We start from the raw sequence: 26,858 nt of genomic DNA on the forward strand, positions 1-26,858 counted from the left end.
AATATATTACGTTTTCTAAGATCATTTAAAATTTCGATTAAACTAAATGAATTTTAAAGTATAAAATATTGACATCACTAATTTGGGCAGTGTACTTCTGTCGCAAAATGCAGACAACATTCTTTTCATCAATAAAAATGACTCCAATCGCATAGCTATCAATTTTCTCACACAATTACACTTAAGAAAATAGAATTCATAAAAATTACAATATATAACAACCGTTAAATTTCATCAAAACCAATTTAGGATAATCTTAAAGGTGAATATACACTAGAGCATTTTCTCAAGCATTTCTATGTAATGTAAAGTTTTAACGAATGATATATTACAGGTAAAAGCATAGTTTCCAAAGCACGTCTGGTTCGTGAAAGGGTGATACACAACATATCATAGAGCGGTTCATTGTTTTGTTACACGTCTAGTCTATATCCACCATTAGACATATCACATTTGCATTAAAAAAAATGCTATGAACACAATTGTAGGAATAACTTACCCACAATGATTTTCTTACACATTGCTTCGGTTGGTCTTGAAAATACATCACACAACACTTCACTTGAAAACAATTCAATTTGAATTACACACATTCAGATCACAACATTTCACATGTCCTAGTGGTGCGTGTGCGCACCGGGGGGCGTGTCCGAGCGCGCGGGGGGCGTGTCCGAGCGCGCGGGGGGCGGGGCCTCGCAGATACAGAGTACGGGCCTCGGACGTCAGTGGCCATTGAGTGCCGGAGCCTCGCGCACGTGCCGCAGCTGCTCCGAGTACTCCGTGTACAGCCGCTGCCACCGCAACTGCTTCACCAGCAGCGATAACATCTCCTCTAACAAGTCGTGTTTTTTAATACCCTGAAAATATAACATTTTATCATAAAAGTAACTAGAAATCTATATCTATATATATAAAAGAAAGTCGTGTTAGTTACACTATTTATAACTCAAGAACGGCTGAATTGATTTGACTGAAAATTGGTGGGCAGGTAGCTTAGAACCAGGAAAAGGACATAGGATAATTTTTACCCCGTTTTCATCTATTTTTTATTCCGCGCGGACGGAGTCGCGGGTAAAAGCTAGTTATTGTTAAACCTAATACATGTATTGTATACTCACTAGAACATTAGACTGCCATTTCTTAGGCACTGATGTGCAATGACTAGGTCCAAGCAGATCGTCCAATATGCCTCGCAACTGCTCTTCGTTTCCTGTAATATTTTTAAAAACAAATTATGCCATTTATGACTTAAATATTATAGTTTTTGTTAGTGAGCGAATTGACTAAGATACTGACCATAGCTGAGAAGATGTGTAAAAAGAGATGAGAGCCAGTAGCGGTAGTCGGGTGCGAGACGTAGATGTAAGCAGGCGGCGAGCTGCGCCTCCAGCCAGCTGCGCGCTGCACCAGCTGCATAACTACTGCTGTAACATTAACACACACATAGAATACAAAAAAAATAATATTTCTAGGGGTTCTTTATTCATGAAACATTTCCCCCATTCTAGCCAAAATAGAAGTAGAATTTACATGACATGACTTAGCCATAATTAGACCTTGTTATGAATTCACATAAAAAATCAGTGTTTAAGCATAATATTCGAGTGGTGTATGTGAATGAGCGTCGGTAGCTCAGGGGTTAAACACTTGATTTGCAGCAGGTCCTGGATTCAAATACCGCCATGTACTAATGTGTTTTCCGATTTTTAATTTGCATATGTACATTTATCCGACGTTCTTGAGAAGAAGTGAAGTCAACCCACACTTGACTGTAGTTGACTATAGTTACCCCTAACTTAGGGTAGGCTCCGTGCCCCTCACTGGGGAAGTATAGTGAGCTGATGATGATGATGATGTATGTATGTATGTACCTGGCTGCATGTGGGCGGAGCGAGTGCGGTGTGGGCGTGTAGGCGGCGTGTGGGGGCGGAGGCCTGCGCGGGCGCTGTGCTGCCAGCACGGAGCGTGCGCCCCCGCCCGCACGCCGCACAGGGTCACCCGCCTCACTCCACACCACCCTGCACATACAATACATACTTATTTAAAACATACTATATCTAATATATAAATTCTCGTGTCGCGGTATTTGTGGTTAAACTCCTCCGAAACGGCTTGACCGATTCTCATGAAATTTTGTGTGCATATTGAGTAGGTTTGAGAATCGGACAACATCTATTTTTCATACCCCCCCCATTTAGTTTTTTTTTAATAACGCGTGGACGGAGTCGCGAGCGACAGCTAGTCTATATATATAGAAATATGAATCCCTATATCCCTTGGTCACACGTGAACGGCTGGACCGATTTCACTTTTTTTATTGTGTTTGTTACTGTCAGAAGGTTCTTATGACAGAAAAAATTTGGATGGATGTATGGATAATGATGTTTGTTTGAAGGTATCACCAGTAAGACTTAATGGATCTTAATGAAATTCTCATAACATATAAGCTAAATATTAAGTTTTTTTTGTTAATTCCGCACAGACGAAGTCGCAGGCGACAGCTAGTCAATGATAATTATCAATTCAATGTAAATCTTACCAGGCACATAATTTCTGACTGTAAATATAACTTCTTCCATTACTAAGTGAGATCATCGGGTTGCCATCTTCCAATAGGGAACAATTTGATACCGACACTGAAAATATATTAAACATTATTTAAAAATTACATAAATTGTTCATTTAAAAAGTTATTAAATAATTAATTTAAAATGGTAACCTCCATGAGACAAGAGACTCCTGAAACACAGCGGTCTTATGACACATGCTGCTGTATCGAGGTCCCAGATGGCAAGTTCTGCAGCTGTCGTCACCAGCAGCAGAGTGTCACCTGACAGTGTCATCTTGGACGCCTGTGACATCAGAGCTGGAAGATATAGGAACAAATACACATTTTAATGGATAAAAACAATTCAATGGTCATTGTAATCAGATTAAGTGGTAACATACCGATGGGGGGGAGGGCACGGCTGGCATGTGGTCGACCTAGCCGCCACACGTGTAGTGTGCCATCCGCACATGACACACATGCCCAACGTGCATCACACGCTATACACGTCACAGGAGAACCTGAACATATTACATTAAATTTATACTTAAAAGATTTTTAATCTAGGAATTAAAGATGAATTATTATGTTACCTAAATAAGTTTCCCAAACTGGGTCATTTGATGCCGAGTTGTTAGGTATGAGCTGCAGTCGAGATAGCGTGCCGTATTGTGTGTTGCAAGCCTTATTTACAACCTACAAAACAATTTGACAAATTTTTATTTAGACTGCGATTACCAAACTATATTATCTTCATTACTTATATATATATTTTATTCTTATTTCGATACTTGGTATGTTTATTATAAAACTAGATGTCGCCCGCGACTCTGTCCGCGCGGAATTAAACCAAAACTTATTAAGTAGCCTATGTGTTTTTCCAGACCATGTTCTACATGTATGCCAAATTTCATCGAGATCCATTGAGCCATTCTGGAGATACCTTCAAACAAACATCCATCTATCCATCCATTCATCTAAACATTCGCATTTATAATATTACTAGCTGTCGCCCGCGACTCCGTCCGCGCGAAATTAAAAAAAAAACTTAAAGTGTTCTTCCAGACTATGTTCTACATCTGTGCCAAACATCCATCCATCCATCCGCATTTACCATAATATTAGAAGATTTCATTTTCATAGTTTTGTATTTACAGGTACCAGGAGAGCATAAATGAATGCGTGTATACCTGTAGTCGTAGTGCGCCTGCAGCTCTGACGACGGGTCCGGCGGCTCCGAGTACCGGTGCGGGGAGCGAGACTCGCGCAGGGCCTTCGCCCCCGCCTGAAGTGCCTCCGCCAGCGCGTGCTGCCAACTCCTCCGCACGTGGCCCCGGCAGAGGTCCACCACCGCGTTTACGCAGCCGCTGATCCAGACCACTACCGACGGAACTACAGTTAAATCATTCAATAAATAATTAAATTAATATAACATTATACATTTGTATGATATAAATAGTGTTACTGACTTGTCATTATTGTTGCTGGTGTTGTTGTGCGAGGTGGCGTGGTTGCTGACGTTGGGATGTATGACGATGTCGTCGCGCCTCTCGACACGGATACGAGATTTGCTCTGAGATGAAGTGCTGAAGCAGTGCTCGCCGCCGCCAGGCTGAGATCCTAACGACTCACTGGAATAACAGAAACTCATAAATAAATATTATATAGTATTGAAAGTAACTTGTTCTTTGTCTAAACAGAAACAATACAAGAAAATGTTTTAAAACAAGTATTTCGATAATGTAATTTCACACTTAGACAACATTTAGGATAGTAAAAGTACCAGGAGTACATAAGTGTTTCGCAGTATACTTCAAAAGCCGCAGAGCTATCATGACCCCGCCCACTGTAACATGCAGGAAAGTACCAGGAGCACATGAGCTTGTAGGAGGTACGAGTACTAACTTGGCGTCGACATTGGTGAGCGGTATGAAGACGGGTGTAATGCGGCGCTTGCCGTCGGAGGTGCGCGTCTCAATCTGACGGTCCATGGGACGCACTGGTGTGCTGGCCAGCGCGCCCATGCTGCAGCCGGTGCTGCCTGCCGGAGATGTCACCGCTGGCACACTCTGCACACACAAATATACACATCACCATCAACAAAAAAACAATCATAATCAAGGTCGTTCACCATTAATCCGCTAGATGGCACTATTACTAAATTTAATTTTGTTTCCTCTTTCCTCCGCAGTAGAAATTAAATCTTGATTTATAAAGAAAATAAACAGATATCTAAGTTTTGTTATCTTACCTGTGACTTATCACTCTTGGGCGTGACATCCTCCTTAGCGGTTTCCTTCTTGGCGTCCTGTTTCTCGCGAGCCAGCAGTATCTCGGGGCACTCCACCAACAAGTTCGATGTCAAATCACCGCCGGATTCGTTCACTAAACATTTGCCGTATATCTTTTCATAGAATGCATTCTGAAATTAGATAATTTTCTTATTTTATTTGGTCAGACTTATTAAACTTAGCAAATATGTTTTTCTTTTAAATTCTAAATTTATAACCTTCTCATCGAGCGTTAAAGGTGTTCCTATTTCTTTGTTAGTGAACTGTATACATGCGACTGTACCATCAGAACTGCACGCCAATAGATTAAGACCTGAAATACATAAGACATAAAAATTTTAATCTCACTGAAAATGCATATCAAAATTATAAAACCAGAAAACTGTACATAGCGGGTTCTATATCATATTTTCATATTCATGTCATATCATATTATATGTTCTATATTATATGAACAAAATGAATATGGATGATTGAATGTATGGATGGTTGAATGTATAGATGGTTAAATGTATGGATGGGTAGTCATAGATACCGTCAGAACTCCAGGAGAGGTCAAGCACACTGTCAGTGAAGAGGTCGTGCACAACCACAAGGGGTCGCTTGAGTGATGTCAACCAGATGGAGAGAGCGCGGTCTCGGGAGCCCACAGCAGCGCAGCAGCACTTCTTACCCTCCTTCACGAATATGTTGTTGTTGAAACGCTAACAAAACACAATTTATTTATACTTAATTGACCAATTTGTTGGAACTTATGCTAAATAATACGGAAAACAATCCTTTGGAACATTTCTCTCATCAGAGATCCATTGAGAATGGTAAAAACTAGAAGAAAAAGATAAAAATAGAAAGAAAAACTATATATAAGTACATATAAAGTATCAATTTGTTAAGACTCACAGCGCAGGTGACAGCCTTGCGATGTCCAACGAAGTCCTTGTCACAGCGCCAGCCGTCCCGCTCCACAACTTGTGCGGTTGGTCCACCACCGTTCATAGCATGCGCAGACAGTACATACTGCCCGTCAGGAGACCACGATAGTCGCAACACGTGTGTTGTGCCTGACCAAAATTTAGACGGATCATAATTTAAAAAAAAAATACCATAACAATAAAAAAATCTGTCAAATGGTTAATATATCTTCATATTTATAAAAAGTTAAGATGGACGCTGAACTAAAGACCTAAGATAAGAAGTACAAATTCTTAGATAGAATTATGAAAAACTAGAATCTAGAGTTCTGTCAAATACTTCACATCTCAAAAGGGTCAAAAAAGTTTGTGAACCGATGTTCTAACAAATGCAACGAAACAAGGGGTTAGTACTTATTGCTGTAATATCTAAATTTATGATCTATGATATATTCTGTTGTCCAGTACTAAAATTAAATTCAATAGTCCATCTAAGAAGCTAGCGAGTACACTATTTTTTAATCATTAAATATTGAGTGAATTTATTTTTAAGGGTTTCGAAAGCATAAAAAATGTTACCTCCACATTCCTCAAATGGTTCAGTTATAACAGTTTCTTGTGCCCAATCAGCGGTCTTCCAAACTCTTAAAGACTTATCATCAGATTGGGACGCCAAATATTTGCCAACCTATAATTAAATTTAACAACATATGAGGGAAGAAGGTAATAAAAAGTCAAAAACCAATCCTAACCTAATTTAGAATTAATTCTTACTTAAGTCAACAAATAAAACTACTCACAGGGTCCCAGGCAACACCTTTAACTAGCCCCTTATGTCCATTCAGTACACAGACCATCTCCGGAAACTTCTCTGCATTCCATATGATGATAGTATTGTCAACACTGCAACTTGCCAACCATTTATCTAGCGGTGACCATGCAAGGTCTAAAACATCCCCTAAAACATAGTAAAACAAGGTTATATAAATAATTTTTTTTTATTAAGTTACAGTTATTTTTTTTTTAAAAGAGTAGAAGTCTTTGGAATAAAGAATACAGAGGTATAGTATCCCAAAGCTAAAGCATCTTTAGATTCTACCATTATGGCTTTAAACTTGTATGACTATCAAATTTTTATTTTTAACCACAACATACCAGCATGTCCTCTCAAAGTAGCTAAGCATCTCCATGTCTCGGCCTTATGTTTGCCAGGAGCAGATGGGGCAACACTTAGTCCCCACACCATGATTAAACGATCATCACCCCCTGATGCCAAGTATCGGCCACCATTGCTCCATCGCACACAGTTGACACAAGCTGAAAAATGTTTACAAGGTTCATGAACTTAATGAATTGTTGATTATGTGGTGTTTTTCAAGATGAAAAAATTGATTTTAATTGACTTTCAGTTTCATAATAATTAATACTGAAAAAATAAATGCAATACATATACAGTTTAAGTAATATGCTAAAAGAATATTGTTTCAGTTTCTTTTAAGTGATGGAATATTAACATATTATATAAAAACAAATACATTTTAAATACATTTGTAAATTTCACTTAATTATTAAAACACTAACCTAGATGATTATCCATTTGACAGAGCATTTTGGGTACATTAGGATCCACTTCAACTGCTTCAAATAAAACAGAGTTTAAGTTCCAAACAACGACTCTCCCGGAGTCCCCTCCTTGTCCACCAGTAGCAAAACGTTTTCCCGTAGGATGAATATCCACAGAAAATATTGGTTTGTCTATAAAAACATAGTTTTGTTGGAAAATTATAACATGAAAGAGATTCGAAATTATCATACAAGAGATTGAACATACCATCGTGATTAACCCAACTGGGTTTTAGAAGCTTCATTTATGTTGCTGGTAAGCTAGTTGTGTTAAAAATATGCTGAAAATTAGAATATATTGCTTTTATTTATTTTAATACAAATGACAATGACAGAAATATACCGCCCGAATTTAAGCAGTTGGTTTCGGAACAAGCTTAGAAATTTGGTATTTATCTATGAATGGATCCCATATATTTTTATCATTTGTACTGATTTAATATTATATTATCTTCAAATGCCTACATAATTATAAGGTGGTGATTGATTTTTTAAGCGTTAACTGATAAAACATTTTTTTGAAAATAAAATGGACAAAAGATGTGGTTTTCGAACTGTCGTGGCGTTGAAATTATCTTACCCGATTGAAATACACTTCTAATAGAAAGCAGTTTTGGAAGATCACAATATAGATTTAATTGGATCTGATGATGTACAAAATAATTTTATATTTCATTATTTGATTATTTGATGAAAAGAATTTTAAAAACTTTAGTCACTGTTTTTTAAATTCTCAAAGCTAGTTTTTCTTTTATTTAAAAAAAGAGTAGCTTAGAAACTTTGTTATAGTAGCAACATTTCCCGTTGTCATGGTGACAGCAGACATCGGTGACCGCTTGCCGAATTTTAAAACTACAAAACAAAGAACATTATTTTTGTTCAATTTAATCTAAGTAAGTCAGCAAATTAAGTGATACAGTCATGTATTTACTTCACCGTTGAATTTTCATATTTGATGTTCATAAGTTTAATGGCTTTATATGGTCTAATTATTTGCCTAGGCATGAGAGGGGCCGAAACTATAATACCAGCTCGTTTTCTGACCCTGCTTGGCCATTTCTGCGTCCTGATAACCCTGTTATGGGAGAGCAAACTGAGCGTACAACACTGTATGCCGACACCACTCCACGAAACTCACTTCCAGACATATCACAGGCGGTGAGTAAAATATAACAAGACGTGGCTTTCGCACTTTATTATTTATGTAATATTATAAGTTGAACAAAAAAAAGATTAATTTATAATTCTGACCTCATTAGTCTGTACTTTAATTAATTAATACAATTAAAATTTGTTATATCTGCCGTTCTACCTAATAGTATCAGAAATATAAATTTGAAAAACTTAAGCCAAATATCAACAAATTGGTTCCATTGTTGCCATAAAGAATTAATTTATTTTTACATTTAACAAAGTTATTAACTAACCCAATTCTTTCAATTGTCGGACCATTAAATGTAGTCTTAAAAAAAATTCTGTACATCTTGAACTGATAATCCTGTAACCGATGAACTTGTATCTTATTATACTGAAATAAATATAAATAAAGTAAAATATAATTAAGTAACATAGGTTATATTTAATACTATTTTTTTTATTCCATGCGGACAAAGTCCCAAGGCAAAAGCAAGCTTTTATATTATATGATTTATGAGTTCTATTACATAAACTTGTTCATCGTACTTTAGGGGGAATGTGTCGCCCTTCGATTTTGATACTGGCATATTTAAAGCGAGACTCAATTTGATACTATATGTGCGGTGTCACATGTATACATAGCTTGGATTTATATGTCGCGCAATGAAGCGACAAGTCCAGTCGACGATGACGCACGCATTTTGAATGATATAATTCACGTTTCTCTTCCCAAATCAATAAGATCGAAAATACGTTTATTGAGCCTAAACAAGATCCTCGTAAAAACATTGTTGAAATTGTTAATTGGCCTAAAATTGTCAGAAGTATTAAGAAAATGAAGAAAATTCAATAAAACTATTTTTTGCTTAATTATGTACAATGAAAAGTCAAATTTTTAGGGGTTACAAGGCGAAGGGAAAAAAAATCGACTTGATTAACCGAAAGGTAACGGAAGCCAGGTGGGATGTGAGGTCACGTGAGGGTATAGAAACAATAATGCAGTACGAGCCGGACAAAACCGAATCATGTCTATGTAACCACGGACAGCTGTTTGGGTTAATCAGTTCATTGTGAGTAACGTGTGTGCTCTCGTTCGATACGAGACGTGTGTCGGATATCGGAATGAATAGGGCTGCTTACGATATATTTTTTTCATGTTTCTTCTTCATTACTTCGAACTTCAGTACGTTGATTCTACAGCCATTAATTTGAAAGAAAGCATCATTATAATGCTTGCCTTGTTTTATTCAGTCTTGTGTTGTTAAGCTCCACATTTTAAAACATAAAGAGTGGCTTAAACCAATAATGTAATCATAGCTTTAATTACTGCATTAGTTTCCATTTACTGCAAGATATATGGCCAGGTGTTTGTTGTTTCATCGTGTGCAAGTTCGTCGGTGTGCACTCTCATTATCTTGGATTAGAGGCTTTGATACATTACCCTCAGTACTGTACCATCAATTGAGATCTAAGATAGTTGAATTGCACGTGCACTGTTAATTTCAGTGGGTGTAACTATTATCACAATAAAATACGTCAATTTTATTGAGGTATTAAATTGTTTTATGGTTTTAAAGTGGTTGATAACTCTGATAACATTGCCGTTTTAGGGTTAACGCCGACTTGACAACTCCTCAGCCACCCAAATCTCGATGGCTGATAATTGTAGTAAAGAAAAGCGTAATTACTCAATTTTAGGTAAAACTTTCGCAGCGCCTATATGCGTTCTCTCATTTTCAATAGGAAATGCTCTCGTGTTTTTTCTTGGTATGCACACAAAAAACACATAATTTTAAATGTGAAAGACAAATTGCCATCCCTGAGCAATGTTAATATCCAATAATCCAGTAGCGTCCGGTTAAAATTGCCGTCGGTCGACGTTTGTTTTGCAAACACGAGGTATTGAGTTGGGATGTAGTAGTGATCAGTCTAATGTTGGTACATTCCTCGGTGCTCGGCCGATACTGGTCTCGGGAACACGTGCAATTATCGATATAGTTGTTGAAATTAAAAGTATTTTTCTTCTTCTAAATTCGAACCAGTGTTCGGTTTTCGGGTGTGGCTCAAGCCTATTTATGGGGTCTTCGGCCTCTAGCGAAGTATGGAAATTTATTTTTTTATAATTATCCGTATTTGAAAGTTATTTTGTGTAATGTTTCTATTTTTGTATAGAATGGTGTTATAGACGTCGTAACACGAATCTGAGTTCAAGGTAAGTTGGGTCGCAAGTGACGTATTAGAAGAGTTTACGTAAATTTTGAAGTTGATGCAAGTTATACTTATTTTTTTTTAGATTTTTCCTTTAATTGCAATAGTTTTTTTTAAATAAATAAATGGAATGAAATCGGTAGAGCCTGTAAATCAGAAATGAATGGAGAGGTTATGGATTTCCCGACACTTTTCTCTTGCTTTTGTTTCACAATATATGTTCTTGGTCGTATCATCATTTTTCCACGTCATCAAACGGATTATTACTAAATGAATTGTATTTAGGTCAACGCCTTAAGAAATAATTTTTAAATCCTACCAGGTCTATGTCACAAAGGATGTATCAAATTTTACAATGAAAAAAAAAAGTGGATATCTATAATCCTCGTTTTCGTATCTCGTAATAGAAAATTTTTAATCGAAAACCCTTAAATTAATTATACACAGAATAATAATTAATCTAATTTTATGATAATTATTACTTTTTTTATAATACTCAGTTTTTCATCTTCCCATTCAGAGTTAGATGTGGCATATTAATGATCTCTACTCTCGACTTTAACTGTGATACTATATATATTTATCACTTATTTTCACATATCCAAGAAGGCATTTTAAGATCACAAATATATTATAATGGATGTATTGCAATTTTGCAATACAATCACGTTTCAAATTTTTCCTCCAATCAATACTCGATATTCGTTTTTAAACAATAAGCATTACTGCAATAAGTTACCTTTTAATGTTCAATATTTCAGTTTTTTTGCTCGTATTCCATTTTTATTCTACTATTAGCTTTTACCCGCGACTCCGTCCGCGCGGAATAAAAAATAAAAAACGGGGTAAAAATTATACTATGTCCGTTTCCTGGTTCCAAGCTACCTGCCCACCAATTTTCAGTCAAATCGATTCAGCCGTTCTTGAGTTATAAATAGTGTAACTAACACGACTTTCTTTTATTTATATAGATTATGTAAATAGAGATAAAATATATAAGTTTATATCCGAATTCACTTTTGCAGTTATGAAATAAACCCGCAGTGCGATTTTCTCTGCAGATATTTGTATATTCAGCCGTTCAAAGTATGTGTAAGCAAGTTTGTATTGTTATGATATAGGGTGACCCTACACGTGTGCGATAAGAACAGGGAGATGATCATGATTCGAACACGAGAGGGGATTTTAGTGGGTCAAATACCATATAACTCCGTCCTCCCCCCATCTTTGAAATACTTCCCCCGACAACATAAAAAAACTCTCGTAACAATAGTTTGTTTTTAAGCTTACAAATTTTATTTATTTATTTATTTTTTATTTAAATTAATTATTCATAGGTGTAATAATTGATTTGACTATATATATATATATATATATATATCGTCTATATATATTTTGTCAATAACAGAAACGGTTTTTAAAAAAAGTTTGCTTGTGTTCACTTTCTATATAAATAATTGTTTTAACGTACATATGTACACAATGAAACAGACGTTCCATTGTTGTTTACGATGAACATTGTTATGGAATGTTTTTGTATGGATATATAATACAAAATGACATTTTGAAAATCGACCCTCGATTACACGTCAAACTTGTATGAAACACTCCATCTATAGGCTATTAGTTTATATTTTTGTATCTTCAGTTTTGATATAAACTACATATCGACGCTGGAAAGCATAAACGCTGTAACCCTTATAGCAACCCTTACAGGGTTACAGCGTTTATGCTTTCCAGCGTCGATATATAGGTGACTGATTTTATTATCCTCTAGCGGTCGCGCGCGAATTTAAAATTCGCCACTTAACAGAATTAAAAGAAATTTTGCATTAGCTACCTTCCTCTCAAAGTCCCGTCAAAATCGGTCCAGCCGTTCGGGAGATTACCCGGAACAAACGCGTCCTCGCAGACAGACATACAGGCAGACAGATATTACATACAGAAACTCCAATTTTAGCCAATATGTATAGAGTATTGTCCGACTCACAGTATATATTTTACATAAAATAATTTTTATGTTGTTTATATTTACTTTGTGTTAATGCCATACTAGCTGTCGCCCGCGACTTTGTCCGCGCGGAATTAAAAATAATTGTAAATCTCCTGTAGTCCTAAATTCGAATCATGTGCAGTATTAATTACGTAATAATTAAAATCACGATACAAAGATCGGTACAAAGCTTTTCATTCTATCAAGTGAAAGTCTCAAATTATAGGAGACCGTATTGTTTAGTTTAACGATCTTAGTTCTTTATAATTAATCGAGGAAACGAAAAAAAGTTCATCCATGTCTTAAAGTTGATATACATATTAATTAACACTTTGTCATTGCCGCTGAATATTTTTTTAAAAAAAAAAGCTAAACTGAATTGCGGAATTGATAAAACTTCAATATGTAAACACATGGTGTACTTGCGGCTATTATCAGTGCCAAGTTCGATTTTGACATAATGTAGTGGCACAAGTTTGCGCGTCAGTGTACGCTCGGACGTTGCGCGTGCGCGTCTCTGCCTAGTTTGTTCTGTTGACTGTGTTAGAGCGCATGTGAGCTTTGGATATTGAAATGGACGCTAAAGAAAAACAGGTTTTACATTTAATTATTTACAATTTTATGCTAAAAGTATGAGGATTAAGTTAAATTTTAACATACATTAGTAACTAATACATTAGTATGCAAAATAACCTATATTACACTAACATCACCTGTTGACTTTGTCACTATTTTCTGAATTGTGGTCTTTTAAGTAAAAGACCGAATTAAATATGAGTTAGTTGTGAATATTAAACATTTTTTAAATTCAAATAAACATATTTATATTATGTTATTCATAAACAAAAATATTTTTTTTTACTTTTATATAAAAACTAGCTGTCGCCCGCGACTTCGTTCGCGCGGAGTTTTAAAAAAAACGTAATAAGTAGCCTATGTATTCAACCAGACTATGTTCTACGTATGTGCCTAATTTCATCCAGATTCGTTGAGCCGTTCCGGAGATACCTTCAAACAAACATCCATCCATCCATCTAAACATTCGCATTTATAATATTAGTAATATAATAATATAATTGCTTTTTAGAAATAATCTTTTTGGTTTATTATATATGTTGAATTTCTTTCACAAAATTCGATAAATTAAATTACGATGAATATATGATGAAAATTTCTCGTCACAACGAATTCATGACTACTGTTTTTGCTCGTTGCTTCAATCACTAATCTCAGGGTTTCCTTGTAAAGTAGTATATATGTATGTAGTATATGTTATTTTTCTGCCAAAGTTCGAAATCCTTGGTAAATATCGCTAGTCATTCATATTCATTCAGATCAATTACAGTTAGTGTTGTCAAGAAATTAAATAGTTTATTATTATCAAGCAATTTATAATCTCAGTTGCCGATCACGAACCGCAAGTTAAGCCTTTCGCACACAAGGGAATGTAAATCTTCGAAACCTGGCGAGTTTAATAGCTAAGCGATTTACGCACAGCGAGTCGCCGCCATTTATCTGTCATCGCCAAAGTCAGTCGTTCGCAACCTGTTTGTCAAGATTTTTGTGAGAGAAGTTTTTGCGATTTTTAAGACACTGGAGCAAACATATAATGTTGATTTAAAGTCGCTATGCCTGTACTAATGGAATAACCAACTAGCGTCGACAATTCAACGTTTTGTGTACGGAGCGCGCTCAACGCGATTAACGCGACCTAACCAATATTAGCCTCGATGCTTTCATTGCCTTGTGTACGAAGGGCTTTACTATTTATATTATATTTAAGTATGTACTTTATGTAGTACTAATTAAAAGTAAGTTCAATATTATTTCAAAGTAACGTAAACTAGTGTATGGATTTAAATGAAATTTGGAACAGAGATAGAATAGAGTCTGTAATGGTAAGTTTATCTTAAAAAATATCAGTCGCCAATTGCCGTCAACATGGGATAGATTTTATTTTATTTTTCATCGTCACTATACCGAACGAACGATGTCGCAGGGAATAGATAGTGTATTGATAAAAAATGTGTCATTTTATATTACAAAATAATGAACTATAGACTATAGGTGATTCACTTTATTTCGTTAGAAGTATTTAGAGCAGGCATTGTTTGAAAACTGCTGGTTTCAGGACATGTAAATTACTAGACATTAATTAAAATAAAATCGTTACTATATAATTTGGTAATAAAGTGTTAGTTACTTATTGTTTTGTTACACTTATCATTTTTATATTAACCTGTTGAACTTAAATGTTTAATATTTTTTTATTTACATGAATAAAATTATTTCCGTGCTAAATCAAAATTCGTAATCAAAGAAAATTAAAAATATAATTGACACATGACCTATGTGTCAATTATATTTTTAATTTTCTTAATGATAAAATAATGACCTTCTTGATGTAAAATGATTGGATATCCATTATATAAAAAAAAAATGGGACCCATCTGCAAGCACTTCCTTTCGATTAAAATAATTTTTATCAATATCGGACCACCAGGGGCGGAGATTCGCAGTAACACACATAAAAAAAAATACAGTCGAATTCGCTTACTAACGAATATCAATGACGCTTGTCTTCAGAAAACCTAAGTTTTTTAGAAAATCTACTCCATATTAATGGTTATGAGTAAAACTAAAAGTTCTTAGTAGCGCTAGCGTCAAGAATCGGCTTCAACTCAACGGTCAAAGTTTTAAGTCGTCTAGCGATTTAAAAAAAATATTCCCTATTGACTGTGCTGAAATTAAAAATGAGTTTCGAAACTAGAATGCTGGGTGCATGGCTCGTGGAAAAAACTTTTTTTGTTAAAGTTATCTGAAAGGAGGAAAGTTATTTTCGTACAGTTGTCATAGCTTTGGAGCTATTTGAGCTATGTTTGGACATATGTTAAACTTTAGAAAAAAAACTAGATATAGTTTAAAGTATAAACATCGTAATTAAGATGAGGGGGGTTATCAATATATTATACGACAAAATTATCGTCTGCGTAATAAAAAAAATGTCGATAAACCTTGTAAATTATCTAAGAAGTTGGCCATGTTTATAGGTATATAATAATTTTATAACACTCCTTATGTAATAAATGTTTGTATTTTATCGTTAGGACGAAGTATTAACTTTATCCAGGTTCATAATTCTCAAATATTTGTGTGATAAACTAATACTTAAAGATTCTGGCTCGTAATCGGAAATTGACTCGCAGAATGTTTGACAGGATCTTGCTGAAGGACAAATATATAGTCGGAATAAACATCGTTTTTTGATGCGTGTATAGCAAATTTGTTTTAACTTATAATATAAATGCAAATATTTGGATGTTTGTTTGAAGGTATATCCGGTATGGCTCAACGGATCTTGATGACCTGAGAATTTTTCAAATATTTTTTTTATATTATAAGGTGGCGAACATATAGCCAGCTATTTTGCTTTAATGCGCTGATATCTGTCTAAAGTACTTACTGTAATGTGTGCAATTTGTGGTTGCTAACTACTAACTATCTACTAATTAATTGTATAAAATGCACCAAAGTTCCTCTCATATGTTCATGCGTGAACATACACATTCCGACATGCACTTTCTGCATCTAATATCGTCCCTGTAAGATAAGATTAGATAAGGGAAAGGTACAGAGAGATTACATTTCAGCCTGATCTGATAATGTAATGAAATAAAAGATTTACATGATATTTAAATCCAAGTCCGATTTCACTTTTCAAAAATTATTTTGGCTCTTCATAGAACGCCATAAATGCTAGCTTTTAAGATTTAATGAAATTAGACACCACTACTTGAAAAATACATGATAACCTTGGGTTTCTTAGACCAAAAACTATGCATGAAACATAACGTCATTTTCCTTAACAAAACAGAGATAACATCATGTTTTAAAAAAAATATTTTGATCTCAGAAATGATGTATTAATCATACTTGAGCAGGCAAATTAAGGTGACATTAACTGTCGAATGATGACCAGCGTCTTGTACTATTGACTTAGTTTATGTCAGATTTGTAGTTATTTATATTAAAAAACTTGATTGGATTAGTTTATGAATCGTAAACCAAAGATTTACGTTCCGCTTGAATATGAGACGCGTTATTTACATGATTGACATTGAAACAAACGTAATAATGTAATACGCATTTACTACTGTGATAAAAACACAGTCATCGTATTCTTTAAAACCATTGAGTAGTCATAAATAAAAAATATAGTTAAATATACCGCTATATTTAAAATTCAAAATGTGCGAATCGATTCCACGTGGTTCATAGTGCTAGTAAGGTGAATGACCCAAACGTCAAACATGTCCCGTACGCCGTACGTCCGGACGAACTCATTTTTTTTATTACAGTCGTTCCGTTTTTTTCGTTTCGATCGTACGATGTCGCTATCTGGGTAAACATTGTTAACACAATTTCAAACATTATTAGTTTTAAATGAAATTTTCCTAGTCTTTTGATGTAGTCGAAATCTTCTATCGACTCTAATCTCTATGAATTGCGATACGAAGCCACAATCGAGAGATATACAGCGTTCATAGGATTTATAAGGGATTTATTGCAGATTATATTTGGAATAAGTTTCCTAGGCCTCACAGAGATAAATCTTCTGTTGATTAATAAAATCGATAAAATGAACTAGAATATGACAAATTTAATTCCAATCTAAGATGTAAATAATCTCTATATCTTATCATTATCCAATAAAATGTTTCTATCTAATCTGCCTTCGCTTTAAGGTGGGTATAGAATAGAGCATTTACTTGTAACAGAAAAACGAACCGCTCTATGATATGTTCTAGTGTATCACTCACGAAGCAGACGTGCTTTGGTAACTGTACTTTTACCTGTATTTTACCATTCGTAAGAACGTTACATTACATATAAATGCTTGAGAAAATGTTGTAATGAATATACATTCACCTTTAAAACGTTACATTACATGGAAATGCTTGAGAAAATACTCTAGTGTATATTCACCTTTACTCTTACCACTATCCCTTCGATATAGATGTAGCTATGATGTGATAACATTATCTTTCATAATCTATTGACACAGAGTATTTACACATAATAAACGATTATTGTTTATTTGCACCATTTTTTTTAACAAATTCTTCTAAAATATACGAAAAAATAACACACATTTTTGGACGTTGCCACAATGCATGCTTTATTTTCTAGCTCAAAGTTTTCAATGACTAAATGTTTTAGTCATGTAGTCGGTCTTTGCTAGAGTTAACTGACGCTGTAGTATTACGCAAGTTGTCGCTGAGCTTTCACTCATGAAATTATGTACTCCTGGTTCTGAAGCTCATAATGGGCTTGTTCGCAATCGGTGGCTTGTTGTATTTGGTGTGAATAAGACCTAAGTTGTGAGGTGATTGCAGGTTGGTGGGTAGCCTGGCTGCGTCACTCGCTCTGCTAGTGATGGAATTTGTCACCTTCATCCTGGGACTAACCATGTTCTCTTCATCCGTCTCACTGACTTGTATCCTTTTGCTAACATACCTCTCATCATCATCATCATAATTGTCATTATAATCTTGTCCTTTCGCTACTTAGATTAGTTTTTTTCAAAAATTACACGTTTGAGTAAAATTTGAGTAAATTAGTAAATCGAATAGAGTCTAGGCTAGTATTATGAATGAATATGTAAGAATGAATGAATGAAAACGTATCCTTCAAGCTACAATCGTGTGTTTGTAGTAGATTTTTGATTTATCGTTATTTTTTCTAGGCATCGAACCCCCGACTCGCGTTGTAAAAATTTGTTAATTAGATTACGAAGCCACGAGGTCGGTAACAAAATGCGTAATAAAAATTATTGTTATCACATTGGCAATTGAGTTATTAAAAATGATAACTTTAGAGTTCAGTGTTTGAAATTGTAGATATTATTGTTTTTATAATAATTTTTACGTAGAATTCGAAACAAGGTCAGATTCTAGGATCTCGTTGTTTAATAATAACTTTAAGACCAATAACTAATAATTAATTTGCAATTAACTAAACAGTTCTACGATTCAACTTTTTATTTTTCAGTCATTATAATAGTTATGATTTTTTAGTAAGAGTTGATTGACTGTTTAATGATTTCATTGTCTAAAAAAAAATTAACACGATAACAACGAGCATTTTTCGTAATTCTGAACAAATTGTCGTGAATCACAATATTCTCTCGTTCTTATACTCCCTATATTTTACCTCATTTCCCTTTTTCCATGTTACACTTCTTATAGGCTAAACGTATCACCAAATCCTTCAATTTCAAGGGTTGGCCACACCCAGTTACTCGTATAATGGTACTTAATTTTTTACGCAAAAACATTTAGACCTGAGTATAACATCAATAACGTCGATTTGTAAATAAATAAATAATTAGGAACTAGCTCTCGACCGCGAATCTGTCCGCGCGGCTTTTAAAAAAAACTTAGTAAGTAGCCTAAGTGTTCCTCCAGACTATGTTCTGTGCCAAATTTCATCAGGAACCTTCAAAATAACATCCATCCATCCATCTATACATTCGCATTTATAATATTAAGTAAGATTAATTTCTATAATTTAAAACAAAATTCAATAGAAATCCTTAACCATCGTAACAGCAATCGGTTGTCATGGCTTCGCCTCTATCGCTCTGACCTACATTATTCTAGACGGCTGGATGTGCGACTGGTTTTGGGTCGTGTTTGTTCTCTGTTCAGTGCTACCATCCTTGGTTGATTTTATTTCTGCCGCCTGTACCTTTTGTTCAATGAAGTGGTGATATTAATTATATATGTGATAGAAGTATGACTTTTGGATTTAAGAAGAAATATTGTATTTTATGTGCACTGTGTTTGGCTTTTAAAATTAAAATAAAACTAACCATGAAAGCATTTTGAATTTCACCTCTTAATTAAATCCCATACTGCAGGGGTACCGAACCTTTATGTGTCAATGTGCCATTTTTGTAAAGAAATGTTAAATCACGTCATAGACATGACATCAAACAATTTTGACTTTATCTTTATTGGGAACATTCCGTAGCGGAAGGATCACGCGCGTTCGCTCCTCATTATATAGGTATATCTACTTCATACTTTTTTCGTAGTGCATAATGAATTTCGTGATCAGTGATGTGCCAAAAATATGTCATAAATGACATGCCACACATATTTTGCCACTGGTTCACCATCTCTGGCATATAAGGCAAGATATGGTCTTATGTTAAAAAAATAGGGTTGACCCGATACTCATTAACCTCAAAAACTGGCGAACTTGCAAATATTTCAGGTTAATAAAGGGAAAGAATATGTTTTCTTGAAAAGTTGGTTCTGCTTCCGACGTCATAGGATTAGTAACTAAATTATTAAATACATTTTATCCCATATTTCCTCTGCTATGAAAGTCCCATAAACAATCTTTGTTTTCCTTTTCACAGATAGCTAATGAGCATCAGCAATTGACGCAGTCGCACGAGTACAAAGCAGGATGGTCGTTCTTCTTGGTGCTGGCGGGCGTGGTCACCACCATTGGCCTGTCTTTGCCCGTCGGATACAATATCGGTGTCGTCAACACACCTGCAGAGGTAAACATTTATACATATACCATTTCTGTAAGAAGCAATTGCTTCGATTAGAATACTACAAGAATTTTGATGCTGGTAATAGTCAGACATGGCTGAAACAACTCCTATCAGGGACTGTAAATATTGCTAGTTTCACACATATTCCTAAACTTGCCCTGATTCTTACTGTAAGGATTAAAAATGTCAATCAAAAGTAAGGCGGCCTTTACTATGGATGTTACGAGATGTCAACTGATTTGACAATAGTTTACTAATAGTCCAGTCATTTAAGCTTAAATTAGGTAAGAATCTCGGAATTCGAGATACTCAGCTGTAAGTCTGTAAATACTTGTATATTGACACCCTAAAACTTGTCTCAAAACCTACATATGGTAGGGTGTAAGCAACTATTAAATTTCAAGGTCGAAGGTCACAAAAATCGGTTTCTCGCGCTTTTTTTGAAAATATCTCATTTCCTATGGGTTTTTTGCTATTTGTATTTCTTTTCAATATTGTAGAATACAAAATTCTCTACAAATTTTATTTAAAAAAAATTTTTATACGGTGAACCGTTTTATAGATAGAGGGCGGAGAGCGCGCGGTCACAGCATCACTTCAGCCTCAGGTCGAAAACGCGCCATATAGTTTATGAACTATCAATAAATCAATTGTTATAAATATTTGTCAAATTAATTAATTAATGACAAATTTGGATGAACTAGCTGCAGCATTTGAGGAAGAAAATTGTTCGGCCCAGAAATTATTAGAGAGTGGAACTCGAACCTTATTGGCAGTCTATAATGCTCCGAAATCTGTGAAAAGTCTCGATCATCTTCGTTACATGCATTACGTCAAGTCTACAAAACTTAATAAACCTGTGCAGCTTTCAAATATTCCACCAACAAGTGCAGCTGCTCATCAACATTTCAACCGTGTATATTATTAAGTTCAAACTTGGTTAGGACATGATTTGGAACCCCAGGTATGGGGTTGGGCAATGCGAAACGATTTTCTGGAGCCTATCATGACAATTTTACCACCTGCTCCAGAAGATTTGCTAAATACAATTTTCTGCAACTGCAAGAGTGGTTGTGGTACGCGATGCGGATGCAGGAAAGCGGGCTTGCAATGCTCTTTAACTTGTGGCCAATGTAACGGGCAAGCTTGTCTCAATGCTCTACGATATCAGAGCGACATTACCGAAGATGGAACCTTTGACCCAGAAATCATGGAAGAACTTGAGACAAATGTCGTTGAAGACGATAATGAAGACTAGTTTGAAATTTACCAGCAGCCAGAAGACGACGATGAAGAGGAAGAAGATGATTAAAATTATAAATTGTAGTTTTTGTACCCTTTATTCCATTTTTTACTTTCAATAAAAATTAATGTATTCAATGATATTTTTTAATAAAAAGATTAATTAATGATTTATTTGTTTTTTTCATCATGTAAGAAGTTATTAATATTAATCAGGTTAAAATTCAAATATAATTCCTATATTTTCTTTAACAATTCTGCAATTACATGGGCAGGTAAGTGTTGTTAAATAAATTAATACTGAATAAAAAGTGGATAAGTTAGGAAATAAATGATAAAGTATAATATAATAGTTAATAAAAAATTGACAAATATTTACAATCATTCATTTAGCGATAGTTTATCAACTGTATGGCGCGTTTTCGACCTGAGGCTGAAGTGATGCTGTGACCGCGCGCTCTCCGCCCTCTATCTATAAAACGGTTCACCGTATAAAAAATTTTTTTAAATAAAATTTGTAGAGAATTTTGTATTCTACAATATTGAAAAGAAATACAAATAGCAAAAAACCCATAGGAAATGAGATATTTTCAAAAAAAGCGCGAGAAACCGATTTTTGTGACCTTTGACCATGAAATTTAATAGTTGCTTACACCCTACCATATGTAGGTTTTGAGACAACTTTTAGGGTGTCAATATACAAGTATTTACAGACTTACAGCTGGGTATCTCGAATTCCGAGGTGAACTTACTAAAATGACTGGACTATAATAGTTCTATCTTTTATTGAAACAAAAGCGACACCCGGATGGAACGAAGTTCCAGAAGTTTCAATTAATTAGTGAAGGAACCAATGTTTATTCTATGAATAAAAAACTTAAGTCTTCACAAGAAGTACATTTTATTTCTATGAATTTTCGTTATATTCTGTCACGTCGTTACCATGGTGAAGTAGCGCTCATTCGTCTATAGCAAAAAGTGTCGTGACAACTTTTTGTAAGAATTTTTTCCGTCTAGCCCCCTTTCACAACGCGCGATTAGGAACTTCGTTCCAATAACCATTGCTTTGGAAGACATGATGTGGCAATACGACATAAGGTGGAGATAGAGCAGGGTGTTGAAGATGTTATCTTTTCTAGATTCTGAAGACGTTTTGCAATGAGAGCTTCATAAGTCGCTACAATCTGCCTCTGGACGAGGCCTGGTTGAACATCCTCTGGTCCTCCGTGGTGTCCATTTTCATTGTCGGAGGATGCACCGGATCCATACTCGGTTCCGTACTTGCAGATAAACTCGGCAGGTGATACTTACGATATCTTATGTACAAACATTTGATTAATAACTTTGGTAATTCTAAATTTCTAAATGGTAATAATTAATTAGAACGAATATTTAAAACTATCTAAAATTGTTCGCTCGTACATTGAATTCGTTGCTTTGGTATATAGCAGGGTATTATAACCAAACTACATCAAACATCGTGAAATTGTACACATTGTACGCGCAATTTCCTGCCACGCACAGCCGCGTTGTAGAACCGTATCTCCTCGGCGGTATTTCCAAACCAATACGACTTAGGGACCTCAAGAAGCGAGCATACCATTTTCTTAAAGGCCGACATCGTATCTGCAGTTCCTCAGGTGTTGCGGATGTCCATGGGTATAGTTGAACACTTCGGTATTACGGCCGCTCGTTTGCCCCTTTCTTACAAAAAAAAAACACATTGTAATAATCATTTAGTGGAAAAGGGGTCTTAAGATCGTATTCCTCATTTTTTAATTAGGGGTAAAACATTACTATGTGTACTGCTATCAAAAATCCGTGTTTTGTGTTTGTAGAAAGAAAGCTTCAATCGCGACGAGTGGACTGTTCCTGGCGGGTGCGGTGCTGTTCCTATTGTGCCGTTCTGCTAACTCTGTGGAGATGCTCGTCCTTGGCAGGCTGCTCGTCGGTCTGGCTGGAGGTATACTGCCTTTTACATACATTTTATGGGGGTCCTGGGGAACCGTAAAAGATGGCAAACTAGCAAACGGTCAATTACTCTTCCATTCCTAAAAGAGAAGGTTAGAAAGAGGTCTTAAATTTGATACAACGCGGACTTCCAATTGACTTCTGTTAGTTAATACTTCTACTTTGGAAATTTCGCATAACAAAAGAAAGACTATCAAGTCTTTTAATGCAGCTTTGTAAGTTCTAGTACAACCAGAGTCTAAACGAGTAAAAGGAATTTGACGAGTTATAAGTCAGCTGAGTATCATAGGGGGTCACAGTTAATTATGTTTTAATAAATTTACTTAAATAATATTTCTTATATTTCTATGTATGTAGGTCTGACGACAAGTATAGTGCCGATGTACTTAACGGAGTTGTCGCCGCCGAGTTTGACGGGTGCTATGGGGGTCGCCTGCCCCATGGGGGTCAACGTGGGGGTCCTTGTCGGACAAGTTATGGGACTGAATTTCTTGTTAGGTAAGTGTGAAATAAAAAAATCATTTAAGAAATTGATTGTTCGGGTGAAACTTGAGTTTTTTTAATTTTGTGTATATTGTTGCAGGCGGTGTAGAAGACTGGCCATACTTACTGTCCGTCTTTGCTGTACTAGTCATTGTTTGTTTACCTGTTTTATATATTTTACCTGAAAGTCCAAAGTACCTTTTTATTGTTAAGAAAAATGAAATTGCTGCAATGAAACGTAAGTTTTTTTTTGTATATGCTGTATACTTATTAGACTTTAGTGTATTTGTTGAAGTACCTACATATGGAATACGAACTCAATGCTACTAAAAATATTATAAAATATTATTTTTAATAATTATTAATGTTTCTAGATGAAATTCTTCGTTGAATATTTTTTTATTTTTTAAAATTTGCAGAGCTAAGTAGGCTGCGAGGTGTGTCATCGAGTATCCTGAGCGAGGACGTGGAGGTGATGCGCGAGGAGCGGCGCGCGGCCGAGACTGCGGCCAGCAGCGGAGACCGCGACTGGAGCATGGCGCGACTCGCCGCTGACACCCGTCTGCGTCTGCCGCTGCTGCTCGTCTGCAGCACGCAGGCTGGACAGCAGACCTCGGGCATCAACGCGGTACGCACGCACGCACGCACGCACGCACGCACGCACGCACGCACGCGCGAACTAAAAGCAGATGTCATTTTGTCATTTAAAATAAAAAAAGTCACAGTAAAACGAGACATTCAGTGTTGCCACGGTCTCTAACTGAATATAAGTTGGTTTTAACACATTTAAGTTACTAATTATGATATTGTATTGTTGCAGGTGTTCTACTACTCGCAGACGATCTTCATGCAAGCTGGTCTGTCGGCTATGAGTGCACAGTATGCCACCATCGGCTGCGGCTTCATCAACGTGTGCACAGCAGCGCTGATGCTGTACCTGCTGCCGCGCAAGGGACGCCGCCCGCTGCTGCTCGGCTCCGCGCTCTGCGCTACCATCTTCCTTGCCACCCTCGCCGCCGCAATGAATGCAATTGTAAGCTCCTCGATACTCATCTTCTCCTGGTACTTGTACTCTGGCGACCTCTCCCACAGCCACGGTTACCAACATCCCCGCGGTACCTGACTACCCTGGTTGCCGCAATGAACTGTAAACTCCTCGATACTCATGTTCTCCTGGTACTTGTACTCTGGCGCCCTTCCTGCAGCCACGGTTGCCAACATTCCCGCGGTACCTGACTACCCTGGTTGCCGCAATGAACTGTAAACTCCTCGATATTCATGTTCTCCTGGTACTTGTATTCTACCATTGATCCCGCAGTACCTCGCTACAATTGCTGCAGCTATGAACTTTACTGTAATCTCTTCGATACCTATGTATCCCTAATACTTGTGTCCACCTCACGCTTAACCCTATAATCCGCGTCACGTTCGCCGCCTCCATGAATGTGACTGTTGGCTCTTCGACACCCATGTCCTCCTGGTACTTGCGATCCTCACCATAGCTTACTACAGCCATGGTTGCGATGCTCTCGCTCATACCATACTCTCTCCTCTATCCTCTCCTACAAGGTGGATGGATAGGATAATTGCTTAGAAATGACGGCTTTGTTTTCATTCCAATTTAAACCTGCCTGTTGATGTTACGTGACAGTTAATTCTATCTGTTTTATTATTAGTTCGAATCCACACCACCGCTACAAACCGTTACCATCAGCCCCAAAATGGAGAAAATGAAATAGGCATAAAATACCATGTCTTATAACCAGTCTATTTATAGAGGTCAATGCTTTACCTATTTACATTTAACGTTTCAATGACGCTAGATGACGCTCTCATCAAAAATATTACAATGTTTTATTTTATTACATAAATTAATAAGTAATTTTATTATTTTTGGAACGAAGTTCCTTATCGCGCGTTGTGAAAGGGGGCTAGACGGAAAAAATTCTTACGAAAAGTTGTCACGACACTTTTTGCTATAGTAAGTATGTTAACGACGAATGAGCGCTACTTCACCATGGCAACGACGTGACAATATATAACGAAAATTCATAGAAATAAAATGTACTTCTTGTGAAGACTTAAGTTTTTTATTCATAGAATAAACATTGGTTCCTTCACTAATTAATAGAAGGGAACTTCGTTCCATCCGGGTGTCCTTTGACAACTCTCAAGTTTTTTTTTAATGTATATTTTATTCATTTTTATGTTACAGGAATTAGTGTCATGGATGCCGTACGTATGCACGATCGCGGTGCTACTGTATGTTCTAGTCTACGGCTTTGGACTTGGACCCATCCCCTATTTTATTGCCTCAGGTACATATTACATACAAAAGTAAGAGGGTAATTAAATTAAGGGTAGATACAGGAAAATTAAAATACATCTCTGCCTAGTCTTTATGCTATTTTTTTTATTTATAAACACGTATTGTGTTGTTTCAGAAATGTTCGAAGTTGGTCCTCGTCCTGCGGCCATGGCGTGGGGCTCGTTGGCCAATTGGGGCGGCAACTTCCTCGTGGGTCTCTGCTTCCCCACCATGCGTCGTCTCATCGGAGCCTACTCCTTCCTCATCTTCTCCATCATCACTGGTGCTCTCTTCCTATTTGTCAGGTAATGTTAATTTTTGTCTGTTTGCTTTTATGTCACCTATATTACATTTTTCTAAAAAATTAAAACAGATTTTGAATATAGGTGAATTGACAGACATAAATAAATGTTTTTTTTGTTTGTAGGAAATACTTCCCGGAGACTCGCGGCAGCACTCCGGCGCAGGTGACTGAGCGCTGCTCACAAGGTCTGCGATCTAGACCTCTGCGCCGCACCGACTTGAGGGCAGTTTGAGCTCTACATGCAATGACACCTCATGCCACACCCA

General features: G+C 36.1%; 2 protein-coding genes and 1 long non-coding RNA gene across 3 annotated transcripts; 2 read left to right on the top strand and 1 right to left on the bottom strand.

Annotated features, from left to right (window-relative positions):
* Positions 1-415: 415 nt before the first annotated feature.
* Positions 416-7,701, bottom strand: LOC106720617 (protein HIRA homolog). The gene is made up of 20 exons (XM_045686855.1): positions 7,582-7,701; positions 7,332-7,505; positions 6,906-7,067; positions 6,551-6,708; positions 6,330-6,438; positions 5,740-5,900; positions 5,375-5,543; positions 5,058-5,152; positions 4,800-4,970; positions 4,454-4,617; positions 4,018-4,179; positions 3,739-3,928; positions 3,142-3,244; positions 2,950-3,069; positions 2,720-2,866; positions 2,540-2,636; positions 1,872-2,018; positions 1,297-1,424; positions 1,119-1,210; positions 416-857 (listed from the first exon to the last, which is right to left on the bottom strand). The coding sequence occupies exons 1-20, from the start codon at positions 7,616-7,618 to the stop codon at positions 723-725; spliced, it is 2,721 nt and encodes a 906-aa protein (XP_045542811.1). The 5' UTR covers positions 7,619-7,701; the 3' UTR covers positions 416-722.
* Positions 7,702-8,185: 484 nt separating this feature from the next.
* On the top strand, positions 8,186-26,858 carry LOC106720655 (solute carrier family 2, facilitated glucose transporter member 3-like). The gene is made up of 12 exons (XM_045686873.1): positions 8,186-8,266; positions 8,375-8,531; positions 20,141-20,287; positions 22,666-22,826; positions 23,365-23,489; positions 23,855-23,995; positions 24,081-24,218; positions 24,400-24,608; positions 24,801-25,013; positions 26,196-26,298; positions 26,425-26,593; positions 26,716-26,858. Exons 2-12 carry the CDS (start codon positions 8,454-8,456, stop codon positions 26,822-26,824), a joined length of 1,593 nt encoding a protein of 530 aa, XP_045542829.1. The 5' UTR covers positions 8,186-8,266; positions 8,375-8,453; the 3' UTR covers positions 26,825-26,858.
* LOC106720656 lies at positions 13,192-19,522 on the top strand. The gene is made up of 3 exons (XR_001357467.2): positions 13,192-13,305; positions 18,108-18,208; positions 19,323-19,522. It is a non-coding gene; the product is annotated as an uncharacterized LOC106720656 (long non-coding RNA).

This window comes from Papilio machaon, chromosome 4, assembly GCF_912999745.1.
Source record: "Papilio machaon chromosome 4, ilPapMach1.1, whole genome shotgun sequence".
NCBI lineage: Eukaryota > Metazoa > Arthropoda > Insecta > Lepidoptera > Papilionidae > Papilio > Papilio machaon.

Excerpts from the sequence above, each read along its gene's own strand:
- LOC106720617 (XM_045686855.1), bottom strand. The coding sequence starts at position 7,618 with ATGAAGCTTCTAAAACCCAGTTGGGTTAATCACGATG. Across the intron at positions 3,070-3,141 it reads AGTTTGGGAAACTTATTTAG|GTTCTCCTGTGACGTGTATA; the intron begins GTAACATAATAA and ends TAATATGTTCAG. Across the intron at positions 2,019-2,539 it reads AGTCAGAAATTATGTGCCTG|GGTGGTGTGGAGTGAGGCGG; the intron begins GTAAGATTTACA and ends TTGTATGTGCAG.
- LOC106720655 (XM_045686873.1), top strand. The coding sequence starts at position 8,454 with ATGGGAGAGCAAACTGAGCGTACAACACTGTATGCCGACACCACTCCA. Across the intron at positions 8,532-20,140 it reads TTCCAGACATATCACAGGCG|ATAGCTAATGAGCATCAGCA; the intron begins GTGAGTAAAATA and ends TCCTTTTCACAG. Across the intron at positions 23,490-23,854 it reads GCTCGTCGGTCTGGCTGGAG|GTCTGACGACAAGTATAGTG; the intron begins GTATACTGCCTT and ends CTATGTATGTAG.